General features: G+C 31.6%; 1 protein-coding gene across 2 annotated transcripts in view; it reads right to left on the reverse strand.

The window, feature by feature from the left end:
* LOC127711830 (general transcription factor 3C polypeptide 3-like) overlaps positions 1-26,024 on the reverse strand; it is an 89,245-nt gene that overhangs the window by 19,695 nt on the left and 43,526 nt on the right. For both annotated transcript variants that reach the window (XM_052217986.1, XM_052217995.1), the window contains exons 16-27: positions 25,910-25,941; positions 24,645-24,774; positions 23,055-23,123; positions 22,767-22,819; positions 21,684-21,788; positions 21,264-21,350; positions 15,182-15,280; positions 14,806-14,881; positions 13,085-13,209; positions 9,339-9,426; positions 3,122-3,192; positions 2,504-2,615 (exon numbers count right to left, since the gene is read on the reverse strand). In XM_052217986.1, coding sequence (XP_052073946.1) covers positions 2,505-2,615; positions 3,122-3,192; positions 9,339-9,426; positions 13,085-13,209; positions 14,806-14,881; positions 15,182-15,280; positions 21,264-21,350; positions 21,684-21,788; positions 22,767-22,819; positions 23,055-23,123; positions 24,645-24,774; positions 25,910-25,941 — 1,046 coding nt within the window. In that variant the 3' untranslated portion in view covers position 2,504. The remainder of the gene's footprint in view (positions 1-2,503; positions 2,616-3,121; positions 3,193-9,338; positions 9,427-13,084; positions 13,210-14,805; positions 14,882-15,181; positions 15,281-21,263; positions 21,351-21,683; positions 21,789-22,766; positions 22,820-23,054; positions 23,124-24,644; positions 24,775-25,909; positions 25,942-26,024) is intronic.

The following is a 26,024-nucleotide window of genomic DNA, read 5'->3' on the forward strand; positions in this document are numbered from 1 at the left end:
TCATGTTGACTTAACTGTTGATCTTGACTTGTTGATCATTTTGCCTGTAAAGTTTCTTTCTACCTATTATAGTTTTTAAGATATAAGGCAAAACCGCAAAAAAATTGGTAAAAATTATCATTAAAGAGCAATAACTCCAATAAGGATTTGTCTGATGATTTCAGCCATGTAGACTTATTTGTAGATCTTGTCTTGCTATATTCATTTTTTCCTAATAAGAATTTCTCTGTATCTATTAAAGTTTTCATAATAATAGACAAAAATTATAAAATTTAACATTCAACGACTATAACTTCTGTAAGAAGTCGTCTGAAAGACTTGAGGTAAACAAACAGTATGTATATCTAAACTTTCTCAACATTTCAACCCATGTCACATTTCTCAATTCATAGTGTTTTTCAAGATAATAGACAAAACTTGCATTTTACCCCTATGTTCTATTTCTAGCCATGACGGCCATCTTGATTGACAGGCGGGTCATATGACACATTTTTTGATGATGATTGTGACCAAGTTTGGTTCAATTTGGCACAGTAGTTTCAGAGGAGAATTTTTTTGTAAAAGCTAATGATGACTACGACGACGGAGAACAGATGCCAAGTGATGAGAAAAGCTCACTCTGACTTTCGGCCAGGTGAGCTAAAAATGGACTTGACCATTAAAAACTTAAGGCCGACCAATGAACCATGAAAATGAGGTCAAGGTCAGAGAAACCCAACCAGAAAGACAAGTTCACCTCATAATCATTCCATAACCCAAATAAGTCAACCTATTGCTTATAGTATCTGAGAAACAGACATAACCACAAAAACTTAATATTGACTAATGAACCATGAAAATGAGGTCAGACCAAACCTGCCAGATGAAAATTTACATCTTATAATCAATATATTTGACCTGTTTCTATACTATCTGACAACGAAACTTTAACTTTGATCATTGAGCCATGAAAATAGGTTGACATCAGGTGAACCCTGCCTTCCAAAATGTATACCATTGCAAGGATCACATGTCCTCATAATAAGTGTGAAATTCACATGGCAAGGTTTTTTTTAAGCTGATGCTGAACATTGAAAATGATGTCAATGACAATGGACATATGACAGACAGAAACTTCAGAACAGAAGGCATCTGTATACAAGGTATAAGGCATCAAGGTTTTATACCTTCTAAAATGTAAAGCTTCATGTAAATATTTTACGCAGCCAGATTAGTGTAGTTATGTCTGGAATTTCTGGGACTACACAGGCAGGACAAAACAGAAATGGTTATCTACAACATTTATCTATAAATGTGACCTTGACCTTCTTCATACTTGTCTTAAACACACTTTTAAGTGATTGTTAACAATCATACAAAGTATTATTAAACTCCAAGCAGTACTAAAGCAAAAGTAACTTCTGAGGGATGATTTGTGAACATGAACCTAAGGTCTGCCAAACTCAATAAAAAAAATTCTGTTGACTTTTATGCAGGAAATGGATGCCGATTTCCAACTGTTCTGATAGTGGGGATGAACAATAATTTCAAATAACAATATTTAATTCAAAGCATTATTTAAGTATACAGCAGACAATTCTATAAACATTATCCTAAGATTTGTGATATTAAGCTTAGGCAGTAACCTTGGCTTTCAATTAAGAGATTCAAAGTTTTAAACCATATTCCCATGACACCTTAGTGTATTGATAAACAATCATACAATCATACATAGTATCAACAATTAAATCCAAGATTTACTCAATGAGTTATATTTTGTTTGTATTCTTGCTCAAACAAGCATATGTTTATAAGACAATAAATAATTTAATTAGAATTGCTGAAATTGTGACAGAATATGTTTTGTAAAAATAAAAAATTACATTTAAAATTTTGAAACCATTATTTTTTTATGCAGCATTTGGTAATGATTAATGTTGCATTTTTGATCATTGTTCAACAATTGCACTATAAATACAATATATTTTCTTTCTGAATTTGCAGTACATGATTATCCATTTGTTTTATTGCAATTCTAAATTATGGGTTGTTTCTGTTGAATTTTTTTAACAATTTGTCTTAATTGATTTTCTGCTTTGAATATTGTGTGAATGCCTTTTCATTGTTGAGAACCAGTAGATGATCTTCAGCCTGTTTGATAGATTACTGAAAACCTAAGCATGAAGAAGAAGTCTGGTAATTTTGCATGGTTGAAATTCGGTAACATTGATGTCCATATCTTCTTCTATTTATATTTTTTAAATAAGAAGAATAAGCCAAATTGACCTTGTTTGGATGTCAAGGTTGTGATTCAAGTGAGAATGATTATATGGACTCTTTTGTCACTTGGAAAAGATCAATGATGCAAAAAATGTAGTTAAAACTATTATGATCTTATTTGCCTGCTGATGAATGTGTAATAGTTATGGTTCCTGAAATACATGCCCATGTAAAGCATACTGCAATAGAGCATATCAACTTTACTGAAGAGAAAATTTAGTATCAGAATATTAGAATACTTTACCTTATATCACTAGATATTTGTTAACAATTTGTTTTGCATACTCTAGAGAGCCACTGGCTTGATAGATCAGTGATAAGTTGTAGGCTGCCTCTCTGCTTAAGTCATATTTACCCTTAAATAAAAAGCAAACAGTCAGAATAATAAGTCACAAATATAACTTTGACAAATCATATCATAGAAAAGCTATATAAAGTATTTATTTTATAACTGTGCAATTTTGCTAATTTTTTTTAAGAAAAAATCATTGAGAAGTAAAATGTTGACATGACTGTATTTAATAAATCAAAATGTCTACAATCTGCTATGTTCACTACATAGTTTTGTAACTGATTTAAAAAGTTTACTCAAATCAGTCACTTGTTATTTTATTTTTTTGAATTGAGGTGTTTTTCAATTACAAATGTGTGAAATTTTTATTCACTACCTGCAGTTCGTTTATAAATCCATGGACAATTCCTACAGTACCAAACTATTGATGTCTCTAAAGGTACATTACAACATTCTAAATGCACAGTTGTCACTGGACATTAAGCATGCAACAATCAATCAACATTAATGCACAAAAAATGTCTGTAAATGACCTTGGTTGAAATATTTATAAATACATTGTATACTTACATATGGGTGTTCTTCAATAGGTGTCATTCCTAATACTTTCTTATAGTAATGTACTGCTGCATATGATAGTCCTGAAATATTTATTGATAAAAAAAAATCTTTATAAATTTCTATCAAAATAAAATTTTTGTAAAGTGCTAGTTAAGAACATTGTTTTGTCTAACTTTTCAATTAATTTGATCGAATTTAAAGATTTATAGCTGCAAACCTACAGATATAGAATTTGATACCATAAACAGCAAGACTAAATAAGCCTAACTAACACTTCAAACATAAATTTCATAGAAAAATAACATTTATATTGAAAGGCGTTGATAAAATTTATTGTGAATTGTTTATCCAATATTATAAAATAGAAAGAAATCAGTGATAACAAAAGACCATGTAAATGTTTTCCTAAATCAATAACCCACCACATAAATGGTAAACCAATATCATATCATAAAATGTCAGACTACTAACTCCCAGTGTAGGACAAGATCAGATTTCATTCTAATCTCAAGATAATTAAAGTTATGTTGATAAATTATTCCATTATTTCTGAACTTCACAGATAGTTCAAAATCATCTAGATTACTTAACTATAAATAGTTTTATATGCATTCTCATCATGATATTTGATCTCTATTTCAGATAGTCAGTGGAAAATAATTTCCTCTTCTGTTAAAAAGATTTACATAAAAATCAATATTAGAATTCTTATTTTAAGGCAACCTGAACATTTTCACTGGCTGAAGAAAGTGAACACAGTGTGGAATTCAACTGTATTATTCATTTCTTGCTATACACCCAAACTTACAAAGAAAGGGGAAGGAACTATTAAAACTTCTTACAACTGCTAATGAATTTATTATTTTACATTTTTTTTATTCAATATTTGAATAACATCCATATAATTAGATAAAAGGATGAATTATTTTTTGTTTTATTATAATTTTGATTCTTTTATAAAAAACTAACACTTATTAACAATTGTTCTAACTTTAAGTGATATTTATTGATTTACTATCTTTATTGCTTCATACTTTATATTTGATTTGCACTTCTATCTGTACTTTTGTTATTATTTCAATAGAACTTCTGGAGCATCTCCTCTGCCTATCCCAAAGAACTTTGGAAATAGATTTGTATAAGAGCACTGCTCTTGTTTCCATATTCCCCTTTTCAATTTGTTTATAACAGTATTTATACATTATAAAATATGGTTACACTAAAGAACTTGAATGTTGTTTTTATTTAATTACAGTTAATTCTATTCTAATGGGAACCATTGTACAAAATTCAATCAATTAATTCTTTTCTAATGGAAAACCATTGTACCAAATTTTGATGAACACTAAATTTTAGTATGACACTCCTTAGTGTCTTGAAGCTTTATCCCTAATGCTTTCAGCTGTACATTGACCTCTGACATTAATATCATTGAAAGGGTTTCATAAACTCCTAAAATAACTGGTTAAGTTTGGTTAAAGTTGACAGTTAGCTGAAGCATACAAGTAATTTCTATAACACAAATAAGTGACTTTGACCTCTGACATCTAGATCAGTCACTGATATTAAATAGAATTTATCATCTCCTAATGGGAATCCGTCTTATCAAATTAGTGAAGTTCAAATATAAGTGGTTACCTTTATTTTTTGTTCATTTAGACATAAGGAAGAACCTATAATTTTTCCCCTCAATCGTGATGTGACCTTGACCGTTAGCATATCACCATGAAAATAAATAGCATTAAACTCGCTCATGGCCAAAAACTGATGTTCGAATAAGAGTGGATGCAAAACTAATTAAATGCTCTGCAGGGCGAAAGCTTGATACGACTGCAGAGGTCGAACCCTAAACAGATGGGGCAAGTATGGACACTACATGCAAGCTTGATACAACTCTGAATTTGGCCTGTGATTAAATATTTGACACAGCATAGGTTTTTGAAACAGAATGAATGTGGTCAAAGAACTGAAAAATTTGAAATTGGACTTTTACCTATTATGGTCAAATACCCAAAATCTAAATATCCAAGTACACCAAAAATTTAATGTATTTATTTATTAATGGACAGTAATAGCTACGGGGTTCGCTACATCAAAAATAAAAAAAAAATATATATATATAGCATTCTGAAAATTAATTTATACAGAATAACAAACAAACCTACAACGAAGTTCTTCAAAAAAAATTTACAAAAAAAAATGAAAAAAAAACTCACTCATCACTAATAAAATGTCTTTAAAAAATCTATAAAACTTGCTGTTTTTCAAAATATTAAAGAACCCCAAGAATTCAAAACTTTGATTAAACCCCATGGAAATTGGTCAAAAAATAAGCAATGTACACAAAGTATTAAAAAAGTATTGTTTTTGGCCCCTTTTTCCTAAACGGTTAAGGTGTAATACCACCATTGATTTTCTCCTATTAGTCTTTGTTAAATTTGTACTTTTCAAAAAATTGTGCAGAATTTATCTTTGTTTCAAATAAAGAAATACTTGGCATGAGTAAATTTTAACTGTTTCCAGTACTATAGACAAAATTTCACATAACATTTCATTGCATATAAGAAAATAACCATCACTGGAAGTTAACCAATCAAATTTTCATCCCTTTTTAAATGACCGCAAACAATTTTTGCAGTCAAATATTGGTATCACGTCGTCGTAGTCCGAAGACATTTGGTTTCCAGACAATAACTTAAGTTTAAGTGTATGGATCTCTGTGAAATTTAACCAAAAGGTTCAATACCACAAAAGGAAGGTTGGGATTGTTTTTTGGGGGTGATGGTCCCAACCGTTTATGAATTAGGGGCCAAAATTTATATGCCAAAACAAGCATTTTTCTAGTTTCAGGACAATAACTTGTGTATAAGTATTTTGATTGCTCTGAAATTGTACCACAAGGTTCAATACCACAAGTAGAAGGTTGGGATTCAATTTGGGAGTAATTGCCCAAACTGTTCAGGAATTAGGGGCCAAAAAGGGTCTAAAACAAGCATTTTTCTAGTTTTCAGACAATAACTTTTGTTTAAGTGTATGGATGTCTCTTAATTTGTACCACATTTTACAAAAAGAAAATTTTTTCAAATTAATTTTTTTGGAAAAGGGGGGGGGGGTAAAACAATATTTTTTTGGGGGGAGGGGGCAATTTTTTTTTACCTCAAAAGAAAATTCTCTTCAAATACTATTTTTTTGTATATATATAGTCTGAAAACAGATTTACTAAGTATTGTACAACAGCACAGTATATTGCACAACAGCAAGAAATCTTCAATTGAATATAAATTCAAATCATACATTTGGATTCCAGACAATAACTTTAGTTTAAGTGTATGGATCTCTATGAAATTTTGCCAAAATGTTCAATACCACAAAAGGAAGGTTGGGATTGTTTTTGGGGGTGATGGTCCCAACCGTTTAGGAATTAGGGGTCAAAAAGGGGCCAAAACAAGCATTTTTCTAGTTTCAGGACAATAACTTGAGTATAAGTATTTTGATTGCTCTGAAATTGTACCCCACAAGTAGAAGGTTGGGATTCATTTTGGGGGTAATTTTTTTTTGGGGGGGGGGGGGGGGGGGGAGTCAATTTTTTTTCCCTCAAGATTTAAGAAATTGACAATTTTCTAAAGAAAAAAATTAGGGGTTACAATTTATTTTGCTAATTCGTATGTATATAGTCTGAAAACAGATTTACTAAGTATTGCGCAACAGCACAGTGTATTGCACAACAGCAAGAACTCTTCAATTGAATATAAATTCAAATCATACAACCAATTTCAAGTTCTTTGACTACATTTATTCTGTGTCAGAAACCTATAATGTGTCAAATATGTAATTACAATCCAAATTCAGACCTGTATCAAGCTTGAATATTGTGTCCATTTTTGCCCCAACTGTTCAAGGTTGGACCTCTGCGGTGGTATCCAGCTGCGCTCGGCAAAGCAGTTGATTTTCCTGTCTACAAGCTTTAGTAACCATGTAACCACAAGTTTCCAAAATATTCTATAGAAACACCAAATAAAAAAATAAGGGTGCTTTGAAACACCCAAGATATATGTTTATGACTCAGAAATGTTTTACTGCAATGAAATGTAGGATTAATTTCCTACAACTGTCAAATTCAAGGGAAAATTTTTTTTTCGACCCTTTTTCTTATGCAACCGGATGTGCCGTACTATGATTTGGTGGTATTACACCTTAAGGCCATAACCCCCAAAATCAATCCCAACCTTCCTTTTATGGTATGGAACCTTGCTATACTCAACTTATTAACAGGAAACCAAAAAATCCTAGTTTGTTGGCCCCTTATTCCTAAACAGTTTGGGCCATAACCCCCAAAATCAATACCAACCATCCTTTTGAGGTATGGAACCTTGTGGTACAATTTCATAGAGATCCATATACTTATGCTCAAGTTATTGTCCTGATACAAGAAAAATACTTGTTTTTGGCCCCTAATTCCTAAACAGGACAATTACCCCCAAAGTCAAACCTAACCTTCCTTTTGTGGTATGGAACCTTGTGGTACAATTTTTATAGAGATCCATATACTTATGCTCAAGTTATTGTCTGGAAACCAAATGTCTTCCGAAAACGACCATGACGACGTCGATGCTAACAACTTCATAACATTATACGACCGCAAAAATTTAGCGGTCTTATAAAAATCTCTGGCCAAAAATAAATTTATTCTCTTATTTCATGATGTGACCTTACCCTTTGCACAAGCATCCACTTTTGATATTGGAAGAAGTATTCCCACAATTTCTATCTGAAGACCAATCTCTCAATTTCAATGGTAAAAATGTTGAAAATTTCTCTTGAGGATTTTCACACCTCAAATTTTGAACTTTTCCTTGATATTTTGTTTATTCTTTAGATTTAATCTTTTGATCTGCATTTCAAAAATTGCCAATTAACTAATATTATTGTCAATATTTTGTAAAAAAAAAACAATGTATCTCAAATACACTTCAGATTAATTACAATTTTTGTTTATCTACAATTAATGTTCAACCAGTTTATTTATTTCTGCCCAAAAATCCTTAGAAAACATTTTCCGACCCAAATTTTAAGTTTTTTTAAATATTTATATCTTGAAAACAAGATCACAGACTTATCTTTATTTTTTAATAGTTTTGACACTGTTTATAGCAAAAAAGAATTTGATTTATGATACACTAGTTATTTGGATATCCTAAAAGAAGTTGTTTGTCCAGAATAAAAAATCCATAATACAAATCTAAATGCACAAAATTGGAATACTAAAAGCTTTATGAAGCCTGTATCACCAACAAAAGATTATATCTATATAACCATTTTTTGAGAAAACTGTCAAAACAGCATAGTTTTGAAAGGGAATAAATAGGTTGAGGCCTATCTCATTGAAATTAAACTTTGAAAGGGAATGGGTTTAGGATAATCTCATTTTAATTTATCATTAAGACTTTCTACAGTTCTCAATTGATTGATTGGAGTTAAACCCAACTTTTAGAACTATTTACTATTTCATGGCGGTCAGTTTTTATTGGAAGAAGAAGATGGAGTGCCTGGAGATAACCAATACCGTCGGCATGAAAACTGACAATCATATCATTGGAGTCGAACGCACCTGCCACCTGCGGAGTTGGAACTCATAACCTCAGTGTTGACAGGCTAGTTGAATTACTTAGACCACTCAGCCACAGAGGCCTGTTCTATGATCTACTCTGACATGTAACAAAATTTGAAACAGAAGCATCCAAAGACAATGACATCCAAGTTCAATTTTGAAAAGAGATTTCAACAAGAAAATGTGTCAATAAGACACCATGCCTTTCAGACAATAAATGAACTGCAAAATCTGGGCCTAATCGCCTTATTTGGCATACATCTAAAAAGTTTCAAGCTTATGTGACGATAACCTCATGGTAAATTACCTTAAACCAAATTTTTGGACGTGGTCAGTAGCCACTACTGAATTACAAATTTTTAAATAAACACTTCCAGTATCAATCTGGCTAAGTTATGTCTAAAAATCCGACAGTAATCCTTCATTTAATTGGTAGGGGTAAAACAAATGACATGTAAATGAGATAAACTGATCCTCATGCAACACCATATCAAATATTAATCTTTAACTTAAAATAGATGATGAAACTGATGCTAGAGGAGAAATACTAGTCTCTACTAGCACACATTTTATAGCATGAGATACAATTATAACTTTTACATAATTAAAGTAACTTACCTAACATGTGTAAAGCTCTACCAATATTGTAATATGGCTCCTGAGTTTCACCCCTCAATTCCAAATAATGATTCAGAAATGCCAGACCCTACAAATGATAAAATAACTTAACTTTCACAATACGGAAGCATCATGTCAAATAAAAAAATTCGTAAGGGTTCCGCGGAACCCAGTGTCTCGCCTACTTTTACTATTTATCGCAGGCTCAACAAAAATGAGGAAGTAAATCAATAAAAATATTCCTCTTGATACTATCTTTTGATTGTAAGAAGCTTCTGTCCAAGTTTGGTAAAAATCCAGGATAGTTTATGAATCTAATAAATGTTTAATAACTTTAACTGCAGAATGAATGTAATGTTAACTGGAAGAAAACAAAATTTCCTTCTAGATATTAGCATTTGATCATAAACAAGCTTCTGTCCAAGTTTGGTACAAATCCAAAATAGTATAAGAAAGTTATTAAAATTTTAAAAACTTTAACCACAGAGTGAATGTGTTGTTTCCTGGCAGAAAATCTAAGTCCATTTAAAAGTAAAATACGGAAAAAATGGATTTATTTTTTTACAAAATTTCCTTCTAGATACTAGCTTTTGATCATAAACAAGCTTCTGTCCAAGTTTGGTACAAATCCAGGATAGTTTAAGAAAGTTATTAAAATTTTAAAAACTTTAACCACAGAGTGAATGTGTTGTTTCCTGGCAGAAAATCTAAGTCCATTTAAAAGTAAAATAGGGAAAAAATGGATTTATTTTTTTACAAAATTTACTTCTGGATACTATCTTATGATCATAAACAAGCTTCTGTCCAAGTTTGGTACAAACCCAGGATAGTTTAAGAAAGTTATTATCGCCGCCGACGATGCTGACGGAATGTAGGATCGCTATGTCTCGCTTTTTCGACTAAAGTCGAAGGCTCGACAATGATAAGTGAAAACATAACTAGAGGCTAGAGGCTCTAAAGAGCCTATGTTGCTCACCTAGGTCTATGTGCATCTTGAACAATGGACTCTCTCCAACATAGTGGACTTAAATAGAATTCATGACTGTTCAAAACAAATAAATAAAAAAAATCACTACTTTGTGGGCAATCACTTCTATAAAGAGTCTACAAAAGATTTCAGCAAAATTTGACTCACTGGTAGATCTCGTCTTGCTGATCATTTTTGCTTTTTAAAGTGTCTATCTATCAATTATAGTTTTCAAGATAACTAGACATCATTGAGATGGGAGCCATCTCTGTGGGCCCCACTGTGAATAACATGTTGCTAAAAAATTTGTATCTTTACCATAGGACATGGGGTTGTCATCTGAAACCAAAGTTTTTGATCTTGACCTTTGACCTACATTATGACACACCCTCTGGTGTTGGTTAATATACATGTCAAGTATAAGCTTTGAAATCATAATGGTTCTCTAGATATAGAGAAAAGACGATCTTTACCATAGGACATGGGGTTGTCAACTGAAAACCAAAGTTTTTGACAAGTTGTACATACATTATGACACATCCTCTGGTGTTGGTTACAGCTCTTCTATAAAAGCATGCAAAGCAAACCTTTGATCAACTTGCTTGCTATGTTTGTTTGGATGTTTGTAAACAAAAGGTAGGTAGTCTGTTTCAGTCTGTTTACTATATAATGGAATTTGATTGGACAATAAACATTAACTTCATTGCATGTCAATTTTTATTGTCCAATCAAATCACAGTATATATAAAACAGACTGAAACTCCGCCTACCTATTGTTTGCAAACATCCAAGCAAACATAGCAAGCAAGTTGATCAAAGGTTTGATTTGCATGCTTTTATAGAAGAGCTGTAATATACATGTAAAGTATAAACTTTGAAATCATAACGGTTCTCAAGATATAGAGCGGACACTATCTTTACCATAGGACATGGGGTTTTCAACTGAAACCAAAGTTTTTGACCTTGACCTTTGACTTAGGAAGTTGTACATACATTAGGACACACCCTCTGGTGTTGGTTAATATACATGTCAAGTATAAACTTTGAAATCATAAAGTTCTCGAGATATAGAGCGGACACGATCTTTACCATAGGACATGGGGTTGTCAACTGAAACCAAAGTTTTTGACCTTGACCTTTGACCTAGGAAGTTGTACAAACATTATGACACACCCTCTGGTGTTGGTTAATACACTGATCACTATAGGGCGACCCACCATTTGGCGGGGCCCTAATAAGCAAAAACACTTAAAATGGGTAAAAATCTTACTACAATGCAATAACTCAAATAAGGAGTCATGGGACAATTTTGGTAATGCTGACTTATTTGTAGATCTTGTCTTGCTGATCGTTTTTGCTATTTATAGTTTATCTCTATTTATTAAACTTTTCCAAGTAATAGGCACAAATGAATTGGCAAAATTCTTCTTAAAAGGACAATAACTCCAATAAAGTCATCTGACAGTTTTGAATAAAATGGACAATTGGTTGATCTCAAAATTATGACATTTTGGCTCTTGTCAGATTTTCTCTATTTATAGCGGTTTTCAAGATAACAATTAAAACTTGTATTTTATTTACCCTTATTTTCTATTTTAAGCCTTGTAAGCTATGTTGGTTGGCAGGCAGTGTCATCAGACACATTTTTTAAACTAGATATCCCAATAATGATTGTGGCCAAGTTTGCTTAAATTTGGCCCAGTATTTTCAGAGAAAAAGATTTTTGTAAAAGTTAATAATGACAGCAGTTGACAACAGACGGCAAGCGAGCTAAAAAGGAGATGTACATGATTGGAACTCACAACCACAGTGTTGACAGGCTAGTGATACAGTAGTTGGACTACTTAGACCACTTGGCCACCAAGGCCCCTCCTTGAAAACATGGTGTCTACAGGACACCAGTACTCACGCACACAATCACATTATCATATTCAGTGAACTTCAAAATCAGGATCGAACCCTTATTTGGCATTTATTTTTAATAAAATTTCACATTATGATAAACATGTTTACTAATTTCAATTTGGTGTGACCATAACTTCATGTCATAAACTACTGTAAATTCAGAAATTATTGTTACGGTTTTTATTTTGTGATTTATGAGACTGAGTGAGTATCTCAATACAGGTAATAAGAACACACATTCTGAAATCTGACACATTTATTTGTATGCAGCTTTTCCTGTATTTGCAATAGTTATTCTCACATTTCGGTTTTTCATGTTCAAATGGCAATAATAAATGCACGCAATAATTTCTGGATTTACAGTAACTCAGTTAAATTCAAATTTTAACCTGATACAGCACCGATTAATGGACAGATGCAACCAGAGACCAGAAAGCATAATGCTCCTCTTACTATCATAGGAGGGGCATAACAATCAGTTATGTGAAAACCAGAGAATTCAATTCTTTATGAACTTATTTTCAAATTACCAGACCATAACATTTTAATTTGAACAAAGTAATCTTATAGAAGGGAAATTTTTTTCGGAACTAATTTATCATGGTTATGACCTTTCCCTGTTAGTGTCAGAAATCTAAAAGTCTTACTTTTTCCTATTTGTTAAATGATTATAAAGCCCTAACCCTGATTCCTAAGTAACCTTAGAAAACTCATATAAATAAAGGCGGAATAGGTTATAGATGGTTTAACAGTCACCATTTTCCATAAATGTTGTATAAATGCAGATCAAAAAATATTCATTTGAAAAATGCATTGAAATTATTGTGTCATATATAAAGTGATGAAATCATTTTTCAATAAATGAGGTTCTAACCTGTGTCAAAAGGAAGTGCTTTTTAGCAGAGAACTTTTGTCCAGCAAGATGGATGAATGTTATCCCTATACATAGACTAACCAAGGGATTGTCTGGCCAGGCTCTCATTACTGCTACATATTCACCTTACGAAATAGATTGAAAAAATATATTATAGTATTAATCAAGCTACTCATGTGTATAAGAAGAACAGAAAACATGAGTCATATAAAGCAAATAATGACTTTTCATTCATAGGATACAAGGTTTATCTACTCAAGGTAAATAATAATCTTGACCTCTGCCATGGCCTTGGTACATATAATATTCATCCTTGTAGCCATAATATCAAAAATCATTAACTGACATCCAGAATAATAAAAAATAATTGACACAATGTTGAAATTGGTGGAGGACATTTGTGAAAAAAATTAGATGTTTTAGCGCTAAAGTATAGCCCATTTTAGCACCAAATTTTTTACCTATTTTAGTGAAAAGTGAAATATCAATGCTCATTTTAGCGAAAGTAATTTATTCATATTTTAATAGTATCAAGGCAGCACAAATAAAAATATCATTTCCATAAAGATACCGCACTATACAAGTCTAAAAAATTAACTCAAATGTTTGTCAATTTATAGTATTTACCAATGAATGTGATTGGCTCTTGAATTATCCCCTGTACAAGATTATTCATCAAATTGTGATAGGAACTGTTCCTTCTCTTCATCTTGCATAGATTGAAGAGCAGATTCATAGATACTTTTTGATATATGTTGTTGTTTGTAATTTGATGATAGTAACCAGAAAGCGAAAATGGCTGGGTGACGTTAGCCATCACATGATTGACCAAAGTGTAAATGCAAACAACTTAAACATTAACCCAGCATACTGTTCATGGTTTTAGTATGGTGAGTTTTATTCACCCAATTCAGTTTTTGCTAAAATGGGCTATCGAAAATACAAATTAATTCAGATCTAAATGGTCTGAGCTAAAAAGTCCTCTAGTAGTTTTAAAATTTTTTGCTAAAATTTCCTGCACCCCTTTAAACCTCTAGCCTGTTTAAATGATCATGTTTAAATTTATGTAAATTACTTAAGTTCAAATTATCAGTGATCCATGTAAATGAGATCAAAGTCAAATGAACCCTGCTTGACGGGCATGTACACCTCACAATCATTCCATACATGGCAGTCAAACAATTAATGAAGCCTAAAATGAGGTCATTGTCAGATTAATTTTGCCAGACAGATATGTACACGTAACAATCATTCGATACACCAAAAATAGTTAACCTATTGTTTTTACTTATTTAAAGCTCTAAAGATTATTTGGGAACAAAACTTTTCCCAAAATTTCTGTCTTTTACAAGCATTGTCATTAACTTTGACCTTGTCACAGACCAAAAAATCAAAAAGTCTTGTTCTTTCCAAAGGTGTTCTCAAATAAGTTTGTTGAAGGTTTGACATAAACAAAAGTTTAGTCCTAATTTCAATCTATTACTTGCATATAAGAACTTATCCGTTGACCTAATGACCTCAAAATCAATAGAGGTCATCTTTATCCCATTGGGGATTATCAAACAAAGTCAGGTAGAGATATTGTTTATTGCTAAACAGATTTTTTTTTTGGAAACCAAATGCTGAAACCTGTATGCCTGGATGACAATCATCATATTACAAGCTGAGTTTTACTTTTATCACATTTGGGCTAAAAAGAGTATTTGCAATATAGTACTCACCTAAAGCATACATATATGTTCCAGATATTGAGGCATTGTGACCGTTCAACAAAGCTACTGGTATATGGTCTGGATTCTACAGAAAAAATAAAATGTAATTGATTATTCTAGCCAATGGTTCAGACATCTTTTTTAAGAATTATTGTAATTTTCAAAGAATTAGGAAACTGAATTAAGTTTTTAGGATCATTCACAGGGTTTGAAAAAAAATGATAGCATGCGATTCTTCAACCATATCTGTGAAGCATGTGCTCTTATACAACACTTAAAAATTCTGTGTAGTTTAGTTTAAGATACATTTTTTTCATGACTTTAAACCTGGAAATCACGAAAGAGTATGAAAGAGTGAATATACAGATCCTTAATATAACCATACCTGTATTAGATATCTGAGAGAAAATTTATTATGTCTACTTTCTGTGCTGATCAACAAACACTGGTTTAATAAATTCCATACTTGATTATTATCTGGATCCTAAAACATATATGTAATAAAAAATGATCTAATTGTAAACATATGATTTAATCACTGGAAATGGTCATTGGGTGGAATATGTGAATGAGGAATTCAGTAAACAGACTTTAATTGGTTTAAAATTTTGAAATTACTAAACTGATGCTATCTGTAAATGAAGTTTATTGGTAACATGCTGTGTGCCAGTAATATAGATATTTGCTACTGTCAAATCCCAATGGACGCAGTAATGTAAACATAACTGTAATATATATTCTAATGCAATACTTGTAAAATGTTAAAAAAAAGACTCTGACCATCTACTTTTGAATTGATGGCAGACATTTTCCAATCAAAAGTGTCATATTGCATAAATTTGTTATTTTAATACAAAATACAAAAGATACAAAATAAACACACGTTTAAAAGAACAAGCATGACAAAAAAAAACTGTTGAAAACTGATTATTTAAGTGAATTTTCTATGTCCAAAGACCGTAACTCTGCACAAAATTATCAGACTAGAATAAAATTCCAACTTGATCTGTAACTTGTCATGATAAAACTATATACAAATTATCAAATCAATATCTTCAAGAATGACAAACAAACCTACCACTAAATTCTTCAAACAATTTACCAAAGAAAAGGAAAAAAATCCAAAATGTCATTTTGTCTTTTAAAAATCTTTTAAAAATGAGTTATTTCCCTTTGAACAGAAATCTACTAATTAATAAGTATTTCATCAAAAATTTAATTCTAGGGCAAGGGCTTTAACTGAACAAAGAGAAAAGCTAAAATCGTGAAAATTGAACTTGACCTGTAACTTGTCATGATAAATCAATAAACCAAATATCAAATGAATATCTTCAAGCAGGAAGAAAAAAAGTCTGGAAAGCTGATTTGGTGGACTGACAGATGGACAGACAGACAGACAGACGGACGGAGTGCAAACCTAAAGTCCCCTTCAACTTTGTCGTTAGGGGACTAATAAGGAAACAAGTGCAGAGCTTTTATTCTATCTGATTCTAAGTTTGCAGAAGACTTTTGTAAAGTTTACAGAAATTACCAATAAATTCATTGAAATTGTAGAAAATGACTTTATAAGGACAATGACAAATCAGCTACAAAGTAACAACACTTGGTCAGCAACTAAAAAAAACATTCATACCACGTTTGGTTTCAATCCATTATGCAGTTTTCTAGAAGAAGACATTTGTATATATTTCCCATAGGGTCCTTTGTTAAACTAAGTCCCCCGTTGGCAGCCATCTTGGTTGATGGATTTGCTACAAAGTAACAACACTTGGTCAGCACCTCATAAGGCACATTCATGCCATGTTTTGTTTCATTCCATTCAGTGGTTCTTCAAAAGAAGACTTTTGTATGTATTTCACATAGGGTCCTTTGTTAAACTAAGTTCCTCGCTGGCAGCCATCTTGGATGATTGTTTGGCTACAAAGTAACAACACTTGGTCAGCACCTCATTAGGAACATTCATGCCATGTTTGGTTCCATTCCATTCAGTGGTTCTCTTAAAGAAGACATTTGTATGTATTTTCCATAGGGTCCTATGTTAAACGAAGTCCCCTGCTGGCGGCCATCTTGGATGATTTATCGCCTACAAAGTTACAACACTTGGTCAGCACCTCATAAGGAACATTCATGCCATGTTTTATTTTATTCCATTCAGTGGTTCTCTAAAAGAAGACATTTGTATGTATTTCCGGTAGGGTCCTATGTTAAACTAAGTCCCTCTCTGGCGGCCATCTTGGATGATTGATCGCCTACAAAGTTACAACACTTGGTCAGCACCTATTAAGGAACATTCATGCCATGTTTTATTTCATTCCATTCAGTGGTTCTCTAAAAGAAGAAATTTGTATGTATTTCCCATAGAGTCCTATGTTAAACTAAGTCCCTCTCTTGTGGCCATCTTGGATGATGGGTCGTCTTCAAAGTAACAACACTTGGTCAGCACCTCATAAGGAACATTCATGCCATGTTTGGTTTCATTCCATTCAGTGGTTCTCTAAAAGAAGACATTTGTATGTATTGTCCATAGGGTCCTATGTTAAATGAAGTCCCCCACTGGCAGCCATCTTAGATGATTGTTTGGCTACAAAGTAACAACACTTGGTTAGCACCTCATAAGGAACATTCATGCCATGTTTGGTTTCATTCCATTCAGTGGTTCTCTTTAAGGAGTTCAAAATGTAAAAAGTTAACGACGGCGACGGACGACAACAGACGACGGACACCAAGTGATGAGAAAAGCTCACTTGGCCCTTCGGGCCAGGTGAGCTAAAAAGAAGTAAATTAACTTTATTGTGAGAGAGCATAAAATAAGGATCATAATGATAACATCTGATAAAAATTATGTTGACATTTATCAAACATGTCAAAAGAAGCATCCAAAATACCTAGTTTTAAGATTACATGTGAAAAAGTATCAAAAAATAAATTAAGATGTATTCCAGTTGGGGAGCATGATTCAATTTTCTGGACACAAAAAGGGTTAGCGCTATACATCAACAAAATTTGAAGAAAATTGGATTTCTTGAGTCAACATACAGTCTTTAACAATAGACAAGCACAAAAAAAACCACAAATATATAAATAAAGAAACTACTGATGAAGGTTCCTAATTAGGTACAGGTATATTAACATGTGACAAGGTTAAACAAGGTTGTTTTGAGTATGCAGATCCAACATTTAATCTCAATCAGTGAAACAATAGACACAAATTAGAAGTAACAATAACTAGAGGCTCTAAAGAGCCTGTGTCGCTCACGTGCATCTTCAACAATGGCAACTTTTTAGTAAAATCATCATTAAAGGAGGATGACTCTATAAAGAGTTAACTGACAATTTCAGTCATGTTGACATATTTGTAGATCTCATCCTGGTGATAGTTTTTCCTTTTTAAAGTTTCTATTTATCTGATAATAGGAAAAAAATGTTAAAAATTATCATTAAAGGGCAATAACTCCAATAACGAGTCGACTGAAGCTTATTTGTAGATCTTGTCTTGCTGATCATTTGTGCTATTTAAAGTTTATAATTGTCAATAAGTTTTCAAGATAATAGGAAAAAATCGTAAAAATCGTCGTTAAAGGACAATTACTCTGATAAGGAGTTGACTAACAATTTTAGTCAAATTCACTTATTCGTAATTCCTGTTTTGCTGATAATTTTTGCTATCTATAGTTTCTGTCTATCTATCATAGTTTTTAAGTTATTAGGCAAAAACGCAAAAAATTGGTAAAAATTGTCATTAAAGGGCAATAACTCAAATAAGGAGTCGACTGAATATATCTGCCATGTTTGACTTATTTGTAGATCCTCTTCGTGCTGATCATTTTTGCTTTTCAAGATTCTATCTATCTAATATAGTTTTTAAGATATTAGGCAATAATGCAAAAAATTGGTAAAAATCATTATTAAAGGGCAATAACTCTAATAAGGAGTCGTCTGACCATTTGTAGATTTTGTCTTGCTGATCATTTTTGCTAATAAAGTTTTATGTCTATCTATTATAATTTTCCAGAAAATAGGCAAACTTTTTTTTTAAATGGTAAAATTTGTCCTTTAAGGGCAATAACTCCAATAAGAAGTTGCCTGACAGTTTTGACTTAAATAGCTCAACATTCTGAACATCTTTGACACTGTCAGATTTTCTCTATTTATAGCAGTTTTCAAAATAATAGGCAAACTAAATTTAAATAAAACTTATTTCAAACGGAATAGCACATCCTAATTTAGATATAATCCGGTTAAACTTATCAATCTTTAAAATAAACTTATTCTAAAAGGTTACCTATTCAACACTGTAATTAAATCTTTGAATATTGTTTTTATTGGTATAAATATTGATTTTGTTATCAGTAAATTAAAACCATACTAAATATTACACATATCTACTTTCACTGTACTACAATCTGTCGATACTTATAGTTTGGCATTGCACAAGGTCATGTTTTTCTCCGACTGTTAATGACGTCTTTACACTAAATCTATTGGATGTTGGATGTGTACTGATTGATATTTTAGTCTTAGATACATGATTTTTTTTTAGTTGTTATTGGCTTTGAACTAGCTATCAGTAACTGCGAGTACTCTCAGATCTGTACTTAGTGTCTTTTTGTTGAGTGGATGTATAAGTACCCGTCCACGTCCACTCTTTGTTTTTGTTAGATGTATTTCTATTTGTATCCATCTGATGAGTTAAGCCTTTTTCAACTGATTTTTATAGTTTGTTCTTATGTTGTACTGTTACACCACTGTGCCAGGTTAGGGGTAGGGTTGAGTGCTCACAAACATGTTTAACCCAGCCATATTCTTTATGTGCCTGTCCCAAGTCAGGAGCCTGTAGTTCAGTGGTTGTCATTGGTTCATGTCTGTCATATTTGTTTTTCGTAAATTGTTTTGTTATAAATTAGGCCGTTATTTTTCTCAATTGAATTGTTTCATATTTTTCATGTTGGGGCCTTTTATAGCCGACCATACGGTATGGGTTTTTCTCATTGTTGAAGGCCGTACAATTGCCTATAATTGCTTACATCCACTTCATTTGAACTTTGGTGGATAGTTGTCTCATTGGCAATCATACCACATCTCCTTATTTTTATAAACTTGCATTTTACCCATATGTTCTATTTTTAGCCATGTAGGCTATCTTAGTTGGCAGGCCGGGTTATCAGACACATTACATAAACTAGATACCTCAACAATGATCATGGCAAAGTTTGGTTAAATTTGGTATAGTAGTTTCAGAGGAGAAGATTTTTGTAAAAGTTAACAGATGACGACGGGCCAGGTGAGCTACAAATCAGTTAAATAAACTGCTTCGCTGAGCGCAGCTGGATACGCCCGCAAAGGTCCAACCCTGAACAGTTGGGACAAAAATGGACACAATATTCAAGCTTGATACAGGTCTGAATTTGGATTGTATTAAATATTTAACATATTATAGGTTTCTGAATAAATGTAGTCAAAGATCTTGAAATTGGTTATATGAATTGAATTTATATTCAATTAAAGATTTCTTGCTGTTGTGCAATACACTGTGCTGTTGCACAATACTTAGTAAATCTGTTGTCAGACTATAAACAATTAAAGTTCAATTAATTCTCAATGTCATATTAAAAATTTATGAAAATGTAAAGGGAGCTTACATCAATAGATATAAATAATTCCCCAAAGTTTCATGAGAATTTCTGACAGCATTTTTGAGTTATTGTCCAAAAACTGGAAAATCCCCCCTTTTTTAATGAATAAAACCCCATAACTCAGAAATGTAAAATGTAAAATTTATAATATTCTAAACGAAGCTTACATCAATAGATATAAACAATTCACCAAAGTTTCATAAGAACTGTTGAAAAGCATTTTTGATTTTTTGTCTGAAAACTGGAAAATCCCCCTTTTTTTTATAAATAAAACCCTGTAACTCGTAAATGTAAAATAAAAAAATATAAAAATCAAAAGGGAGCTCATGTCAATAGATATAAACAATTCACCACAATTTCTTGCAAGTTGGTGAAAGCATTCTCGAGTTATTGTCCGAAAACTGGAAAATCCCCCTTTTTTTAATGAATAAAACCCCATAACTCGGAAACGTTAAATCTAAAATTTATTAAAAACGAAAGGGAGCTCACGTCAATAGATATAAACAATTCACCAAAGTTTTATGCAAATTGGTTAAAGCGTTTTTGAGTTAATGTCCGACATGTTGACGACGGACGGACAGACGGACAATGGTTTACCATAATATGTCCCGTAAACGGGCGTATAAAAATTGAACTTCACTATAATATCAATATGATACATGACAAAAACACAGCTTCAAGTAAAATAATACTGAATAATAATACTGCATTAATGAGTTATGGCAGTTACTGTAAGGAAGCTCACAGTACTTAATGTGCTGACAATGAAATATTGTCTGACAATTCAATATTGGCCTCCGACCTTGGGAGTTAAATAAACTAGCTTTTACAAACCTTATAACACAAATCTCTTATAAAACTGAAGGCAAATTTTCCATTTTTAGTCAGCAAACAAGCTAAGAAACACATGAATTCTGCTTGCTGAAATATAACAATAAAAGACTTAGCTGTAAAAATTACTTTGCTTTCAATATATGAACACTCAAGCTTCTTTTTCCCGCTTTATTACTTCAAACAATATATGCCTGCATTCAACATAACAATTATTCTTATGCTTACTTTTAACATTTCCTTTTACATAATAATAGATTATTGAAATTCTATAATTCTTTGGAAACATAGTTTGTTGGAAAAATTATTAATCTTTGTTTACTCTGATATTGTACAGAAAACTGTAATTGTAAATGATCATCCATTTTATTCTAAAAAAGATAAGGAACATAGTCTTGCAATTTGTCAAATGTCAAAACTTACCTTAGATTTTCTAACATCATCCAAAATGTATGGACAATTCATTGCAAAAACTGATAATTCAAGTAAATCATCATAACGTTTTAATCCATGTAATGTTTCATATACCTATAAAGATATATAGCCAGTTTCTTAGTACATGTAGTTGAATAAGGATATGAATGTTTACTTCTTCGGGGTCTTTTAAATAGCATATACTAATGCATAAAAGTAACACAAAATGTAAGGAGAGTAGTTCTGACTGTTAGTGAACTTATATCATCAAAATGCCTTGCAACACCTAAAAATTTATATAACAGATAAATAATTATCTCCCAAAATAGTTTTAGTTTTTGGAAAAACAATATTTGTCTTAACCAATTAAAATATACAAATTGCAGGGAGAGGAATATTTTTTCATAAAAAAAAACAAAACAAACAACACCCAATAACATCTTGTTAAACAACAAGTTAAACTGTGAGTTACTGCTCACTAATGATATCCTGACATAGGTACAATGTATTTTGTAAACATGAAGTTGAACAGGAAAGGATGTAAAAATTCATCACACAGCAAAGCATGCTCACATGAATGTTTCAACCAAATTTCGGAGTGTATAAGATCTTATTTATTGTTTCTGAGAAAAATGTGAAGAAATTTTCACACATTGGCATTAGGATTTACAACAACTAAGTATTTGGTAAATGGGAAGTTGATAAGCAATGAAAGTAAAAATGTATCACATGGTCAAGCATGTATACATGAAGCCTGATTACAAATTTCAGCAAGCTTCTATTTGTAATTAACAAGAGAAAATTTGACAAAAAAATTCATGTAACAGATGGATAAGGATAAAACAGTATATCCCCTCCTTTGAACTCGTTTGTCCACTCTTTTCTGAAGTATGAATAAAAAGAAATGTAAGAATATACTGTACATCTATGATACAGCAACTCAATGACAAATATACTCATAAGACTTAAAGAGGTCAACTTATCGATCATATACAATGCCAAAAATGTCAAATGATGTTTTTCAAATGTTATTTTATAGTATGTAATTAAATTTTCAAACTTCTTATCATTATTTCATCATACATAACTTACTTTCACAAACACATCCCATATATCATCTACTGATAACTCTGTCTTTAATGCACCTGAAAAATTTCACATATGTTACTTGAAACATGCGGCCATATTCATACTGATTGCAGACAATATTGTAATTAAACTGATGATTCAAATGGAATATAATATAATGACAAACATATCTGACAGAAAAAATTCCAAATTGCACAGTATGTTTTAACTTTTAATTTTTTCCAAAAAAATGAATTTGCAAACATTATTAACATAATATTTATGATATTGCAAGATAAAATAATAACTTACTTTTTCCTTCTTTCAAGTGTTCTGATAAATAATCTAATTTATGTTTCTTGGTCTTAAAACTGAATACAACTGAAAATAAAAATAAATAAATTTTGTATTAAAAACAGACATGAAAATTTGTTTTCCAACTGACATGGCATTTATTCATATATCCTATTCATGATATGAACTTATAGATTCTACCACGGCATCAAATGCGATACAGTATTTCTGCACTAGAGAAAGTTAAATTTTAAAATTGAAATGGTAGACTTGCAGAGATTTTTAAATATTCAAAATTTAATTGTAGAGAGGGGAGAAATATCGTATTGCACAAGATTCCGTGGTGGAATCTGTTTCTCAAATGAATTTTAGTTGATATGCAGACTAACTTTTTCACTAATCTGCAAAAAGATGTGTGCTTTACATATGACATCAACAAGCATGGTCGCCTTTATTCATGACGTCACAATAGGATTTTCAGAGTACAGCAAGAACAATTGACGTCATAATTGAATTTTGTCCAATGAAGAAATGAGATCAAATGAACCACACGTTGATTATAAATAATCAACTGGTCAGGAAATGTAAAAATTTGGGTAAGAATTAGAGAAATTTTAATAAATGTATGATTTATTTAGCATGAACATAACATGTCCATCAAATTAAGTTACTTTGAAACTACAGATAAAATGTATAGGATTCATGCCTTTTTCTTAAATAAAATTTGACAGTGATCAGAGGAACTTATAACGTCACTTGGCTAACAAATCTCAGATGAAGAAAGACTTTTAAAAACAGTAACTTGCTGATGGTCAAAGTCTAGGTCAGAATGACCTGACTTTGGTATATGACACACCCTCGTCCTTGATGCATCTGCATACCAAGTTTGATTCAACATAAGTTCAATGGAACAAAAGTTATGAGCAGGACAGGAAGCATGACGGACAGACGGACAAGGTGATTCCTGTCTATTCACCCCAAAACTTTGTTTGCAGGGGGTATTATGATAGTTATAATCTTAAACGATATCCTAAAGGGCTTTCATACTTTTTATAAATTGGGGAAAAAAAATATGTGAATATGGCTTAGATATTATTGAGACAATATCACATGACATATTAGGAACTTTATTTGCTGTTCTTCGTGCTTAAGGATGTTTGCTGCAAAAATTTCAATCACAGTATTTTCATAAATGCAATCTTTTTCTATTGAGAATGCTTTATGTATCAAAAATTATGAAAAATAAATAAAGATAAGCTCATGAGATGAATCTTTTTTAGTTTTTTATAAGAATTTGTGGAATGAAAATATGTCTCTGATTTTCCATATGAAATGTAAGAGAAATAATAAAATCTTTAATTGCAGGAAAAATGTACAAGAAATAAAAAGAATTTGAAAATATTTTGTTAAAAGTGTATTTTAAGAATGTATGTTTTAAAAATTGTATTTGGAAATTTGGGGTTTTCTGTTCAAAAGTTTTAATGCATTTCTAAGGAAAAAACCAAATAAATTATAGAATATAAGGAAAATGTGAAAATGTGTGTAGCAAGCATCAGTTATATAATATTTTAAGCCTCCATGTAAACTTCAATGTTAATTCATACAGACCTCTGAGGAATGATGGAGATGTTAAATCTTTAAACATGTGACACATCAGCAGTTTACAGGACTGAACCAATTCATCATATTTGTTTTGTGACAACAGAAGGTGACATTTATGTAGCAGTAAGGTCTGTTCCTATAAAACATCAAATTTACAAACTAGAAAAAGTAAAATCATTTGTACCCCCTTCATTTTTAATCTTCACTCTTTTTTTGTCATTCCAATGTTAGTTGCAGTTTAATCCAAAATTATAATCATCATATACATACATAATCAAAAAAAATAGATTTTTTATTAATTTTGTGACTGCCATGAAGTTTGTCTTCTTTGTTAGTCTTGTATGTTTTTTAGATTTTGGTTCGTTTATATTTTGGAGTTTAGTGTGACGTCCATTTTCGCTGAACTAACTAGTATACATTATTGTTTAGGGACCAGCAGAAGCCCACCTCCGGGTGCGGGATTTTCTCGCTGTGTTGAAGACCCATTGGTGGCCTTGGGCTGTTTTCTGCTCTTTGGTCGGGTTGTTGTCTCTTTGACGCATTCTCCGTTTCCATTCTCAATTTTATTCTAATTATCATAAGCAAACTTCATGCAGTTTATACTTGATTTTACTAAACCGGTTAAACAAAATAGTAACATCAAATATGATGATTTTTACTTAACATAGGTTTCTCTAGTCTGACAGCCAAAAATTCAGATATTTCATGATGGATCTGTGTTTATCTTACTGTATGACATAGGCTATTGATAATTTTTTATAGGGAAAATCAAGAATATAAGAACAGCTCCTTTCATTGAGTAAAGGCTTCTAAATGTCTAGCAGCGCGTATTACATGCAAAATACATGAAGAGGTAATGTTAGTGAGATATGAATATACCCTGCAGAGAATGAGTCAGATTTGCTAGCTCAAAAACTTGTCAGTCTGCTGGAAGATTTTTCACCTTTACCAGACATATCAATCTAACTAAAAGCCAACAAGTTTTTGCTTTAACTTATTAATACTTTCAGCTTGGTGGAGAAGCAGCTAATACCAATTCGACCCAGCCTGGGAGTGAACCCAAGACCTCCTGCTTTACAGATATGCATACTAAGATAATACCACCAATGCAGATCTGTTTTTGTATTTTAAAATATATGGTTGTTCCTCATATTTAATTGAATTTTTTGTGCGTTAATTTCTTAATCATATCTTCTTTTTTTAATGTAAATATAACCACTGTATATTTTGTTCCATGCTATTGTTTAAGGTCAAACACATTTAAAACTTACTTGTTTGGATAATGAATGATGGGGTGGGTTTTCTGAAATCAAAATAACAATATCATAATTATCAGTTTAGAAAACCTTATAAATTCTACATTAAATCTATCATGTTTTGAATGAA

This window comes from Mytilus californianus, unplaced genomic scaffold (genome assembly GCF_021869535.1).
Source record: "Mytilus californianus isolate M0D057914Y unplaced genomic scaffold, xbMytCali1.0.p SCAF_1, whole genome shotgun sequence".
NCBI classification, from domain to species: domain Eukaryota; kingdom Metazoa; phylum Mollusca; class Bivalvia; order Mytilida; family Mytilidae; genus Mytilus; species Mytilus californianus.